Source organism: Rutilus rutilus (assembly GCF_951802725.1).
Source record: "Rutilus rutilus genome assembly, chromosome: 21".
Taxonomy (NCBI): domain Eukaryota; kingdom Metazoa; phylum Chordata; class Actinopteri; order Cypriniformes; family Leuciscidae; genus Rutilus; species Rutilus rutilus.
The window spans coordinates 34,009,239-34,024,212 of NC_140226.1; the positions used below are offsets into that span (position 1 = coordinate 34,009,239).

Sequence of the window (14,974 nt, forward strand, 5' to 3'; positions counted from 1 at the left end):
TGCATTTAGGTCAATACTGCCATAGCCCAAAATAATATCTGCAGTTATATGCTCATGGACGTGAGTTGCAAAAACCATAAACAGCTCAGGTAAACCTCTGAGAAATGACGGCTGCTCTGCACACACACGCAAAGGTCTCTCGCTCCCTCTCTCTGCCGCGCGCGCTACGTATGCACGCTCATGCTCGCTCGCGATTCCGGGAGATTTAAACTAATTTGCGGGCATTAGGGAGCCGGTATCAATACGCGGGAGACTCCCGGAACTTCCGGAAGACTTGGGATGTCTGTGTTTTGAAAATCGCTGTCCGTGGGTCACTCTTAGATATATTTAAATACGTCCACACCGCAGATATGTAATGTTGCTTCAGACAAGCACGTGCAGGTCGCGGTGTCTGCTGTTTGCGTCATCACAACATTTCGGCCGTATTGTTTCGGTGATAAAAGTCTTTCGGCCGAAAACCGAAAATGCACTTTTGGGCCATTTTCGGCCGAAAATTTTCGGTGGCCGAATATTCGGTGCATCCCTAATGAGCAGTCTCCATGGGTCACTTGACAAGAAAATTGTCCGAGCCACTTGAAATTTCAAGATGGCGGCCATTTTTCAAGATGGCCGACACCTTAGTGGAGCAGTTAAGTGATATAGTGGTTTATTTGGTGATACAAGCATGAAAATTGGCATGAGCAGTCTCTGTGGGTCACTTGTTACCTTGTCGTGGTAAGGGAGCTTGTGTACCTCAATGAACCCTGAGAGCTATGCTGGTGGGAGGCAACTCCTGACAGGCTTTACCAAACTGGACAGGTCATGGGTGAGGAGTCAGACAAAACACAGTCAAACTACCTTTCTTGACAGAGTCTTTTGAGGAACCCAATACATTTCTATGAGAAAATGTATCATTTAAAGATCCACATGGCGGGTGGCAGTAATCCTGAAAAATTGCCGCCATCTTGAAATTTTATGTTGCTGTGGGTGGTTTCTTGTCAAATGACCCTTTGAGACAGCTCATGGCAATTTTCATGCTTGTATCACCAAGTAAATGATTTCTTAAGCCTAATTGCTCCACTGGTGGTGGCCATCTTGAAAAATGGCCGCCATCTTGAAATTTCAAGTAGCTGTGGGTGGCTTATTGTCTAGTGACCATCAGAGACTGCTCATGCCAATTTTCATGCTTGTATCACCAAATAAACCACTATATCACTTAGGGCTGGGCGATATGGCCAAAATTTCATATCCCGATATAGCTCATTTGATATCCCGATAACGATATACATAACGATATAGCAATTTTTCTGTTAATTCAGTTCATGAATAGTCTACCGTAAATCCTCTAATATTGGCCTGTATGCCATTACCGGCCGGGTCTCTAACATTGGCCGGTCTCGCTGTTGGCGGAGGTAAATAATTAATAGAACCAACGTTTTTCTGGGCAGGCCACAACATTATGCTTGTGATAGTAATATGCAAATACCACAGGGGGGCAATGTTTGCTAACGAATCCAAGCCACTACGGTAGCCTGGTCATGTCAATCACTTCGCTCTTGACTCGCACGTGACGTGAGACTTCAGTCACCGGTAGGCTAACGTTGTTTACCATGGCAGCCGCGGAGCCATAGAGGATTTTTCCAAATTTTCCAAAATTTCCAAAATCTATTTTTTAAACCCCTGGGTTCGACAATCGCGCCGGCGCGATAGGTTTTTTTTTTCTTATAAGTGCAAAAGAGATTAAAAATATTCTGTTGACTTTGATCTTACGGAGAGCGCGCGCTATTCAAACGGAAATAATCTGAGGCGATCCACGCAAACCTGTGAACAGAACACCCACAATCAGTTGGATATGTTCACTTTCAGGTTCACCTCGTTTTCATTTCGAGGAGCAACGGATCCGGTTGAGGAATAGGTCCTATATTTGCTTTGTTCTAATCGCAATAGTGTCTGTACACGCAAAAAGACTGTTTAAATATGAATCGCGTTTCTCTGTGTGTGTGTGTGTGTGTGTGTGTGTGTGTGTGTGTGTGTGTGTGTGTGAATGAATGCACAGATGCGCGCTGTTGTGGAGCTACTAACGGGTTGGGTTGGCTGGTCATCTAGTTGAGAATTAATTTACCCTGGTCTGAACCGCGTCTCCTACCGTCTTCCTCCATGTTTGTTTATGTATTGCAGCGTGCATGGGCATGCCGTGAGGTTAATTCCTTATCGTGGCGTAAACGATAGAGCCTTATATAAAACGATAGACATTTTCTATCGTCCAGACGATATATTTCGTCATATCGCCCAGCCCTAATATCACTTAACTGCTCCACTAAGGTGTCGGCCATTGGCCATCTTGAAAAATCTTGAAATTTCAAGTGGCTCGGACAATTTTCTTGTCAAGTGACCCCTGGAGACTGCTCATGCCAATTTTCACGCTTGTATCATAAACTGAACGATTATATCACTTAGCTGCTCCACTATTGGGAATAATATACCACTGGATGGCGCGATTTAGTGCTGGGCGGTGTACTGGTTCATACCGAATACCGGTGTTTATTTTTGTTTTGATATGAATTTTTTAAATACCGCAGTACCGGTGTACGCCGCTTTAATAACGATCGGAACGCGGCGCGGTGCGGTGCGGTGCGACACTGTTTGAGAGGGTCCTTTTTCACTGTGGTGATGCACGTGTTACTAAGCGTGACTTTGAAGGTGGATAGGTTAAACTATAATTGATAGCTGTCAAATTATATTACAGTGTTTCCCATACATTGGTTCACAATATCAACACAGCCTTTCGGAAAATCTATTTGTGGTTGGCATTGACATCGTTGAATAAACATGAGCACTGCACGTTTCAAAATCAAAACACGGCGTGGGTGTTTTTATATGAATGTATCTGAAGTGAACTGACGGTCTTTAGAAAAGTTTCTTTGTTATTACGATTGAATCTTTCATTATCTTTCCTGATAAAGCAGCGTTTATGAGCGTTGCTGCTTTGTGTACAGCCGTTACCGGGGAAACCGCTATTTCTGCCGCTCCTATAGCGCCTCCTGCTGGCACCTCTTTATAAACAGCCTTGCAAACCTGTAATACTAGTATGGATTTTTTTTCTACAATATTTACTCATGACAGTAAAATAGGGCATTCTAAGTCAATCTACTGCAGTATTTCCTCTCTCACTCAGTGAAAAATGTGTTTTACACCCAGTCATGCTTGGAAAAAAACCCGTCATATACCGTGAAACCAGTGTAATTTAGAAAAATACCGTGATGTGGATTTTTGGTCATACCGCCCAGCACTAGCGCGATTGACCAATCAGAATCAAGTATTCCACAGAGCCGTGTAATAAATGGTTTTAATACATTGTGCAGCCTTTGAAAACAGTAATAATACGGTTCATGAATTCTCATCTGTGGCATGCGCCACTTCCGGTATTTTGCCGGTTACTCAACACGGGTAAATTGCAAACGAGGATTTTTTTAAATCAAGTACTCTAATTTAATCGAGGAATCGTGACTGCCCTTATCAGATCTTTACATTTTAAATGCATATATCTGTTAAGTTTTCTTGGTCATCTTTTACAAGTTCAGCAGCTTATAGACTCTGATATTGATTTCATGGGGTCTTTAAATTAAACTCTGAGAAGCTTCTCACCATCAGCACTGCAAAGAACGTCAGATGTGAACACGAGCACATTATGGTGGTGTTGTCGATTTTTTCTGTCTCACAGCCGGACGTTGTCCATGTAAGATTTCCTTTGAAGAAAAGAGAGGCATTTTAAATATATACAATAAATTGGGTTTGTTTATGGGTAGGGTTGGGAATCATAAGAAGTTTTCCAGTTCGATTCTGCCTAATGATTGCAGAATGAATGAATTTTTCCTTAAAAATTTCCTTATTTTTTCCTTAAAAAAAATCACTTCTAATCAATGACTTAACCACAAACAACCTGGACTTTGTTTCTAAATGAAACCTGGCTAGAAGACAGCTGCAGTGCAACAGTCCTCAATGAAACGGCCCCTCCTAACTTTACTTTTATGAGTGTCTACAGAGCTGTTAAGAGAGGTGAGGGTCTAGCTGCTCTTTTTAAAGATATCTATCAATGTAAGCAAATATCATTTGGGAATTAGACTACCCGTCTTTTGAATATCTGGGTACTATGTTAAAAGGTGCTCCACGCATTTTACTTATTATTTACAGGCCTCCAAAATACTCTCCAGCCTTTGCTGAGGACTTTACAGAACTGTTATCAACAATTACCTCAGAGTTTGACTGTTTTGCCATTGCTGGAGATTTTAACATTCACATAGATAGTGCAGAAAACAACATGGCAAAATAAATCAAAACTGTTTTAAAAACTTTTGATCTGACTCAGCATGTAGGCTACATGGACCCACACACAATCATGGACACACTCTAGATTTACTTATCAGTAAGGGTCTAAACATTTCATCGAATGTTATTAAGGATGTAGCACTGTCTGATCATTTCTGTATTTTCTTTGATATATTGATCTCTCCTGCCACTGAAGCTAGATCTGTGTCTGTCAAGAAGAGATGCTTAAATGAGAACACTAGTGTACTATTTATGAAGGCTATATCCTTAACACCAAGCATTTTCTCCTTGATTCTTTTAACTCAAAAGTTAAAAGTGTGATTGATGATATTGCTCCTGTTAAAGTCAGGAAAAAGAGTGGCAGACAAAAAGCACCTTGGAGAAACTCAACAGCAGTGCAAATTATGAAAAGACAATGCAGAAAAGCAGAGTGCATGTGGCGGAAGACAAAACTTGTAGTCCATTTATAACATCTACAAAGACAGCCTGCATGCTTTCAATATGGAGCTAGGCAAAGCTAGACAGACTTTCTTCTCAAATATTATAAACAGTCATTTAAACAACACACACACTCTTTTTGCTACAGTAGAGAGACTGACAAACCCCCCAAGCCAGATTCCCAGTGAGTTTGCTTCTTTCTTCTCTGAGAAAATCCGTAATATCAGAAAGGTGATCAGCACATCCTTGAGTTGCTCTGGGGTCAGACCGATCAGACCACCTGAGAAAGTAGTTACTATGTCTGATTTCAAAGAAATAGATGGCAAAATTTTGGAAGAAATCGTACAGCACCTTAAAACATCAACATGCGCCCTTGACACACTTCCCACATCTTTTTTCAAAAGTGTGCTTTTTTAAACAGTTTAGAAGCAGATCTTCTAGAAGTGGTAAATGCCTCACTTTGTGGTGTTGTTGCTATGGTGTTCTAGGTTGGCGCAATGTGGATGATGTCACGAGAGTGGCGACGAGGAAGCGCCAGTGAGTTATGTATGTTTCATGTTGCCTAAAGAAAGTAAACATGTTCATACAGTTCGAATCCAGAGTCATTATTTAAAAGACATGACATGGTGTCAGAAGTGCTGTAGTTTGACGTGTTACCTGATTTAGTTTTGCTCGCGAAGCCTGGATACGTGGGAAGAACGTTCGAGCTGAAATGGATGGCGGAGATAATGCGGTCGCTGCACCGAGAGCAGCGGGACAGAGCGCTACATTCAGCATACGGCCGCCTGAGCCGTTCGACTTTTCTAAACCACAAGAATGGGCAAAATGGATCTGGAGGTTTGGAACGGTTCTGATGGGCGAGCAATTTGCAAGAAAACTCAGATGAAAATCAGGAAAATACTTTCATTTACTGCATGGGAGATGAGGCGGATGATATTCTCCGTGGGTTACCACTGGCAGACGCTGACAAAACAAAGTATGACGCAGTAAAAGCAGGTTTTGAGGCACATTTCGTTGGGAGAAGAAATGTCATTTACGAACGGGCACGTTTCAATATGCGTAAACAGGAAGAAAATGAGACTGTTGATTCATTTGTGACAGCTTTGTATGCTCTGGCTGAACATTGTAATTATTTAGCATTACATGACGAGCTAATTCGGGACCGGCTCGTTGTGGGGTTGGCGGACAAACGGCTTTCTGAGCGTATGCAGCTGGATCATGAGCTGACCTTGGAAAAAGCAATCGCAATGGCGCGGCAAAGTGAGGAGGTGAAACGACAGCAAGCTGCGCTGAGAAGTGTGACAGACACTGTGGCTGCAGATGCGGGCTCTGTCGACAGAGTGTACAAAGGAAAGTATAACGTGGGGAGACCCCAAAAAGGAAATGGTCCTAAACAAAAATCACATATAGCACACTCCAGTAAGATGAATAGCAACCAGTGCCATAAGTGTGGTAGCTCCCCAGCACACGCAAAGCGTGACTGTCCAGCAAATGACGTAAAATGTCATTCCTGTGGGAAAAAAGGCCACTACAAGCGGGTGTGCAGTCTGTGCACATCATCAAAAACTGTGCGTGAAGTGTGCGAGGGGGACCCTATATTTCTTTGCAGCATCACAGGTACTGGCGAACCATGGATGGTGGACTTAGACATTAGACACAAACGTGTGCCGTTTAAGATTGATACCGGCGCGGATGTCACTAGGGCTGTAAACTTTAGTCGTTTAGTCGACTAATAGGTCGATGCCGTCTTGGTCGACTGACATTCTCATTGGTCGACCAGTCGCATAATTTTTTTTTTTTTTTTTTTTTTACCAATAAAGAAAATTTCATTGATTTACTCCTTGATATTTATTCCTTTATAAGCAGTTATATATTAGCCTACTGTATTCTAAATATAATTAGCTTATGTTTTATCCCCAACTTTAAATGCTTTAATTTAGGCTATTTTGTAACAGCGCCACAGTTTAGCGCACCACGCAGAACACTCGGGAACCGCACCTGTGGCTGGCTGCACTGCTGCTTCGCGCTCAGTAAGGAATATAGGTAGTAATCTCTATGTGTCTGTCTGTCCGTTTGCATTTTGATTATTTCGAGAACCGTTCATCCAATCGACTTCACAAGGGAGTGCAGTGTCGCATTTGGTGCAATATGGATAGACACGTGAGACGCGACACGTTCAGAATTAATAGTAAACTACAGAACAGCGCGAGCGGGAAGCGGCGCACCTCACGCGAGCAGGCTATATTCTCCGACACTGCACTAGTGATATAAAATGCACACAGTCTGTTAACTTAAGCAATACTTTTACTCTCACACCAGCAGCCAGTGTGTCGCCGGCCTTATTCAAGCGCGAATGAGAACTGTTTCGCGGGGGATCCCAGGTGTCAAAATGTTTTATTTTTTTTTCATTGTTGTTTTATAAATGCTCTATGACAATTGTTTAATAAATGTTCAATCAAAATGCAAAACATCGCGTCTTTTTTTTTTTTTTTTTTTTTTTGACTAATCGTTGTGCAGGACAGGACTTTGGTCGACTAAGCATTTCTTTGGTTGACTACAGCTATAGATGTCACTGTCTTTCCAGTAGAGGTGTTTGAGGAGATTTTTAATAAAGACCTATCTACCCTCAAGGATGCAGCAAGGCCATTGCTTGGTCCAGGGCAAGTTCCCTTAGATGTTGTTGGAGTTACTAGTCTGCTGTTGAAGAGAGGTGAAAAACAGTCTGAGGAAGATGTGTACATAATCAGAAATCTGCACACTGCACTTCTGGGCAGACCGTCTAGTGCAAAGCTCGAGCTTGTTGCACGATTAGATAACATTGATATGGAAATATTAAAGTCAAGTTATCCAAAATTGTGCAGCGGTCTGGGAGAAGTACGACAGCCATATGTTATCAGGCTCAAACTGGGGGCTTCTCCATTCTCTCTTAAAACTCCAAGACCCCGTTACCTTTAATGAATAAAGTTAAAGAAGAGCTGGGCCGTATGGAGACATTGTGGGTAATCAGCAGGGTGGAGGAACCAACAGACTGGTGTGCTGGCATGGTGGTGGTCCCAAAGAAGTCAGGTGCTGTTCGGATATGTGTAGACCTCTCCAAGTTAAATGAGTCAGTTCGTCGGGAAAAATACATCCTGCCATCAGTTGAACAGACGTTAGGAATGCTTGTTCGAGCGCAGATCTTCAGTAAGTTAGATGCCAATATGGGATTCTGGCAGATACCATTGTCAGAGGATTCTGCGCGCTACACAACGTTCATAACCCCATTTGGCCGTTACTTCTTCAAACGGCTTCCTTTCGGAATATCATCTGCACCTGAACACTTCCAGAATAGAATGGCTACAGAGGTCACTGAAGGACTGGAAGGCACGGTGTGTCATATTGATGATGTTCTGGTGTGGGGGAGAATAAGGGAGGAACATGACACCCGTCTGCATGCAGTACTGAGTGTGAGAAGTGTGAGTTGTCAAAGCGGACAGTACACTTTTTAGGGCACATTATTTCTGCTGATGGCATTAGCCCCGACACAATGAAAACAGCAGCCATCGAATGGACATGACGGAGCCCTCAAATGTGAGTGAATTGCGGAGCTTCCTGGGGATGGTAAATCAGCTTGGGAAGTTTATTCCCCAACTGGCGGATAAAGACAAAGCTCTCCGTGACCTGCTGTCGAAAAAGAACTGTTGGATTTGGGGCATTGAACAAGCCAATGCGTTCCAGGCTCTGAAAGACGTACTGTCGTCCCCCCTGTTCTTGCCATCTATGACGCGAATAGAGACTGTAAAGTGTCAGCGGATGCTTCGTCCTATGGACTGGGAGCCGTCCTACTGCAGAGGTGGCCAGAAGGTTGGAAGCCAATAGCTTATGCGTCAAGATCTCTTACTCAGACCGAGCAGAGATATGCGCAAGTGGAGAAAGAAGCCTTTGGGCTCACATGGGCATGCGAAAAATTCAAGGACTTTCTCATTGGAAACTGACCACAAGCCATTACTGAGTCTCTTAGGATCACAAATTCTGGATGCTCTCCCTCCTCGTATCCAGAGGTTCAAAATGCGACTGATGCGTTACTCCTACTCCATTGTTCACGTGCCAGGAAAGGATTTGTGGGTAGCTGACACTCTGTCACGTGCTCCGGTAAAGCAGTGTGAGCTTCATGAAGAGAGAGAGTTTTGGGACGACACTAACATTTATGTTGACTCTATCATGGGGAATTTGCCAGCAAGCACAACCTACCTGGGACAGCTGAGAGAAGACTTAAAGAATGACAATGTATGTTCCAGTGTGATGAAACTGTGTGTTGAAAGGTGGACAGAGCACAGCCGGAGAGATCCAATACTGAAGCGTTACTGGGCAGAACGGGCTCTCTTAACTGTGCAGGACGACCTGTTGCTGAGAGGCACGAGGCTGGTCATTCCACTCAGTTTCCAGACAGACCCTGGCAAGGGTTAGGGGCTGATTTATTCATCCTGGGAACTAAAACGTACCTGCTTGTGGTGGATTACTATTCCAGGTATGTGGAGATTGCTCCGTTATCACCCAGTAGGTCTACTGACGTCATTGTCCACATGAAGTCCATATTCGCACGGCATGGAGTTCCAGAGACGCTAATTAAAGACAACGGGCCACAATTCTCTGGGCACTCATTTGCATCCTTTGCTGCTTCGTATGGATTTGTCCACGTTACTAGCAGCCCAAAGTTTCCCCAGAGCAATGGAGAGGCTGAACGTGCGGTCAAGACAATAAAAGCTCTTTTCAAGAAAGCTAATGACCCTTACCTTGCTCTCCTAGCATATCGTGCTACTCCCTTGCAGAATGGGTACAGCCCAGCTCAGCTTCTTATGGGAAGAAGGCTGCGAACAACTGTGCCAACACTCTTATCATTGCTAGATCCAGCACTCCCTGATACTGATGCAATTTTCAGAAAAGAGAAGGGAAGAAAGAGTGCAGATGCAGAGCGCTTCAATAAACATCACAGAGCTAGAAAACTCAGCACACTACAGCCAGGAGAAGAAGTCTGGGTGTCTGATGCTAAAGAATCAGGAACGATTGTTGCCAGTCACTTTGCTCCACGGTCTTACCTTGTGAATACACAGCATGGGACTGTGAGACGTAATCGCCACCATCTGGTATCTGTGCAAGCGTCAGCTAAGGATGATAAATGTGATACACAAGATCAGTCCTCGGATACATTCACTGAGTCGCACCCTGTCACTCAGGAATCAGAGGAGCAGGACATTCCTGATTTGGTGTCTACACCTAGAACTAGGTGTGGGAGACGGGTCGTGAAACCTGCAAGGTTGAACCTGTAAACAAGTGTGTGGTTTACTATTGCATTATAGTTACAAATGCATTGCCACTTAATGTACATACTGGAAAAAAAGATTGTTCGAAATATGAAGACAAATGTTATAATTACATGGTTTAAGAATTAGGTAGGAGCAGACCTTCCAGCAAAAGAGGCAGAAGAAGTTTTCATACTTCTTGCCAGGCTGGAAAACTGGGTGGGGCTTTCTGGGATAGTCCTAAAATGGTTCAGGTCATACTTAGATGGGAGAGGTTATTATGTGAGTGTAGGAGACCATAAGAGTGAGTGGACATCCATGACATGCGGAGTCCCTCAAGGCTCAATTCTTGCGCCACTCCTGTTCAACCTGTATATGCTCCCAATGAGCCAAATAAAGAGAAAGAACCAGAACTCTTACCACAGCTATGCAGACGACACACAGATCTACTTAGCCCTTTCGCCTAACGATTACAGCCCCATTGACTCCCTGTGCCAATGCATTGACAAAGTCAACAGTTGGATGTGTCAAAACTTTCTTCAATTAAACAGACAAAACTGAAGTCATTGCGTTTGGAAACAAAGATGAAGTTTCCAAGGTGAACGCACACCTCCACTCTAGGGGTCAAACAACTAAAAATCAAGTCAGGAATCTTGGTGTGACACTTGGTGTGAGTCAGACCTTAGTTTCAGTAGTCATGTCAAAACAATAACTAAATCAGCATACTATCATCTGAAAAATATTGCAAGAATTATATGCTTTGTTTCCAGACAAGACTTAGAGAAACTTGTTCATGCTTTCATCACCAGCAGGGTGGATTATTGTAATGGACTTCTCACTGGCATTCCCAAAAAGACCATAAGACAGTTGCAGCTCATACAGAATGCTGCCGCCAGTATTCTGAGCAGAACCAGAAAATATGAACATATCACACCAGTCCTCAGGTCTTTACACTGGCTCCCAGTTAGATTTAGGATTGATTTGAACCCTCTGGGGTCTGAGGGGTTTTCTGGCCCTGGAGGTGTTCTGACATGCTCTGACATTTGTGCTTATTTCTGTTACTTGTGACATTGTCAAGGCTAAAGTCTTATTACACTGTATTCAGCACAAACTCTGCTACAATAATATATCAGCAGCATGTGTGTAAAAGTTTGTAGTTTTGAGATAATGACATTCATGCGTGGTTTGTGAAAATACCAAAAAAAAATTGTCACTGAAATAAGGCCATGAAACCCATACTGATTATTTCTTCACAAGACTTTTGAAAATTGTATCACGTAGCCTAGAATATTTGCTCCTAAACTATGTGAAAATCACCCTGACTGCTCATTCAGATAAGACAATATATTGATTTAAAATTTGTACGACGTGTTTTGTGTGAGAAAGCTTTATGCGGGAGGTGTGATCACGTCATTACTATGTATTGTTTTCACACCTGAGAAAGACAAAGACCCTCCCCTAACGGCCCTATTAGGAGCTATCAGGCCCTGTCATTCTGAGCAACCTTGCACAAAGAATGAGGAGATTTAAAAAATAATGGCTGTTTGATTGTTTGGATTTATTTACAAAACAACATAATCCAAAGATCCACAACAAATGACAAAAGAGCACATTGAAAACAATGATCCAAAGACAGAGACCTTTGTGCCATTCCTAAAAACATTGTACATAGCTTTCGTTTCAAAGGTGTTTGATTTTCACTTTACCATGTTCATATACAGAGACTCATGTGAATGTTGAAGTCAGCAGGACTCAGTTGCATCTGGTCCCTGAAAAAAAAAAAAGAAAAAAAAGTGAACATACTGATATCAAGAGAAACTATGGGCCACGATTTTGGGAATACATTTTAGATTTTTCTGGTTAAAATTGCTTTTTAAAATTCACAGAATACACACACACACACACACACACACACACACACACACAAATGTTTCCAACAATATATAATATAATGAACACCAGGTTTGTTGTGCCTTGTAGGCATAGGCTATGCTCAGTGCTGCATAAAATAATAACAATAACCTATAGCAGCCTATAAATCTTCCAACAGATTTCAGTAACAACTACGCTAGAGAAAAATATATTGATTATCATATGTTACTTCAAATGTTTCCATTCGTTATGATGATATGAAATGAGATAATAGTAAAAACATAAAGCCTAATGTTTGGTGCGTTTTGCCTTTCAAACGCGATCGCGGTCCAAAATATGATACATTCAAACGCACAGCATGCTCCAAAATATGAAACATTATGGTTACCATATTATACATATGTACGTTTGAGCAGATATCCACAAACACAGTATTTAACAGTAAACACGGGTCTAAATATTATAATATTCACCATATATCTAGCAACAGTTCAACTGCAATGTGAAGTTTATGCAACAATAACAAACTAATAAGTAAGAATTCCTTACCTTACATCTTTCTTGTCTTCAAATCGCGTTCTTCTTCTTCTGAGGTAAATCCAATGTAAGCTCACGGCGCGTCTTTCCAACTCGACGAAAAGCAGAGACTTGTGAAGTGTTTTGGTGCTTTGTTTTTGAGGTAATGAGCGCGTTCGCGTTCCATGTGGAAATTTGCATGTGAATCTCTTTTGCGCGTGTGGGCGTGGTCAAATAAAAAAAGAATGAGCAAGCGTTTGAGATACTGGACATCTTGTTGGTTTTATACAAATTACTTAAACAGAGAATATTTGTTTTCAGTTTAAATCTGATCATTTAAAAGTACACACTTAAATGTTTATAAAGGTATATGGCTCATAAATGTGTGACAAGTATTCGCTGAGTTTTGTTTCAGTTTATAGACGTGCTCAAGAAAAAAAAGTTCACAGCGACGGAGAGGCAGAACGCACACCAGGGTTTCCCATACATTCATTAATTTGTGGCGCCCCGCCACAATATCAACACTGACCGCCACGGATTGATTCAGATTTTTTAACTATTTAATATGGGTAAAATTGTATTTTATTGTAGAGCTGCGCGCAGCTTGCTCCCTCCCTCTGACAACGGAGGCGCGAATAGCCCCTCCTCTTCGAGCACTATCTGAATCAAAACATGAGCATGCATTAATTAGAGGACGGATTGTTGCCGGTGCTTAATGCTTATTCCCCCAGCGAAGATTCCAGAATCAATCCGGAGTTGAATGGTTAGTATAATGAACACTGTTGCACAACATAACTCTGAGAAGTTAGTCTATGTTAAACGCTGTCGCGTTTCCATTACAGATTCGCGCAAAACTTTTGCTATTATTATTATTATTATTATTTTATTTTTTTTAAATATCGATAAAAAAAACTATTGCAAAATGACGGTCTTTCCATTAAACGATGTTATGCGACTAAAACGTCATTTTTTCCTCTCGCAATCAGTCATTCCAAAAATCATGGCAACGGACGTTGGTAGGTTTATATATATCACAGCCACGTACCGCACTGGACGGTAGTTCAGGTTGTTGTGTGTTGGTTTTTGTCCACCTCAATCTCCAGGTTTGTGTGTGTGTCTGAGTCTGTGTTTGTGTCCACCTCCAGGTCCGTGTTTGTGTGTGTGTGTGTGTGTGTGTGAGTTTGAGTGTGCGTGTGTCCACCTCCAGGTCTAGGTTGGTGTGAGTGTGTCCCTCTCCAGGTGTGTGTGTGTGTGTGTGTCCCTCTCCAGGTGTGTGTGTGTGTGTGTGTGTGTGTCCACCTCCATCTCCAGGTCCAGGTTGGTATGTGTGTGTGTGTGTGTGTGTGTGTGTGAGCAAAATTTGCAACAAGAAGTCTGTGGAGCAGTCATAGAAAGTGTAGCAATGGCATAGCAATGTAGCAATAGCAATGTCTTTAAGTGATCTGACACTAAGTGTTGGCATTGGAAATGTGTACTTGTCAATAAAAGTATATGATATATTTAACCCTTTAGTTGTGCCTTAATCAACACCCACCATCCCCCCCCCCCCCCCCCCCAAACACCACACCACCGCAAATAGAATCTAATTCTGTGGGAAACACTGCACACCCTGTTTATTTTCTTTATTTTACAAAAGCACAATGTTTTGATTTGATTGTAAGTGGACACATACAAAAGTAGTAAAACACAGATTCTTTTTTTGTGTTTCTTTTTTCTGTATGACCATAAATGACGGAGTAATTTAAGTTTATTGTGCTACAATGTGAAGAAAATCCAGCAAAACGCGGGGGCGCGTCTGTCGACCCCAGAGGGTTAAAGTATTATTACTGGTATACAAATCATTCAATGGCCTAGGACCTCAATATATTGCAGATATGCTCACTGAATATAAACCCAACAGATCACTCAGATCATTAGGATCATATCAGCTAGAAATACCAAGGGTTCACTCTAAGCATGGCTAATCTGCTTTTAGCTATTATGCCAGCCGCAGCTGGAACAGCTTCCAGAAAGAGATCAGACGTGCTCCTACTGTAGTCACATTCAAATCCAGACTCAAAACACATCTGTTTAGCTATGCATTTACTGAATGAGCACTGTGCCGCTGTTCGTCCGACTGTTTGTACTGTACTGTATTTTATTTTATTTTTCTAAACTGTTTTAATTATTCTTATTTCTTTTTATTATTTTAATTTCTTCTATGTAAAGCACTTTGAATTGCCATTGTGTATGAAATGTGCTATATAAATAAACTTGCCTTGCCTTAACATTTTGGATTAAAAACACTGCACAATACTCAGTCCTTTTTGTTACTTTTTGTTAAACAGAAGCATAACATCAACAAATTCAACATATACAGTAGGTAGTCAACTAGAATGCCTATTACCGCTGCGCTAGCCGCCGCGGCAAAGTCATCGCAGCAAAAATAAACCATTTGCATTTCAAAGTCATTTGCGAAATGACTATCAGGTGGCACAAAGGAACATATTGCAAAACAGTTGCAATTGCCACATTTTGAAACATAATTGGGGCTTATGTCAATTAACTGTAGCCTAAGGATGAAA

General features: G+C 42.0%; 1 protein-coding gene across 1 annotated transcript in view; it reads right to left on the reverse strand.

The window, feature by feature from the left end:
* Positions 1–14,974, reverse strand: part of LOC311280990 (adhesion G-protein coupled receptor G6-like) — a 54,580-nt gene that overhangs the window by 14,376 nt on the left and 25,230 nt on the right. Inside the window, exon 12 of the mRNA XM_084393610.1 lies at positions 3,625–3,725. Within this exon, the coding sequence (XP_084249736.1) occupies positions 3,625–3,725 (101 nt within the window). The remainder of the gene's footprint in view (positions 1–3,624; positions 3,726–14,974) is intronic.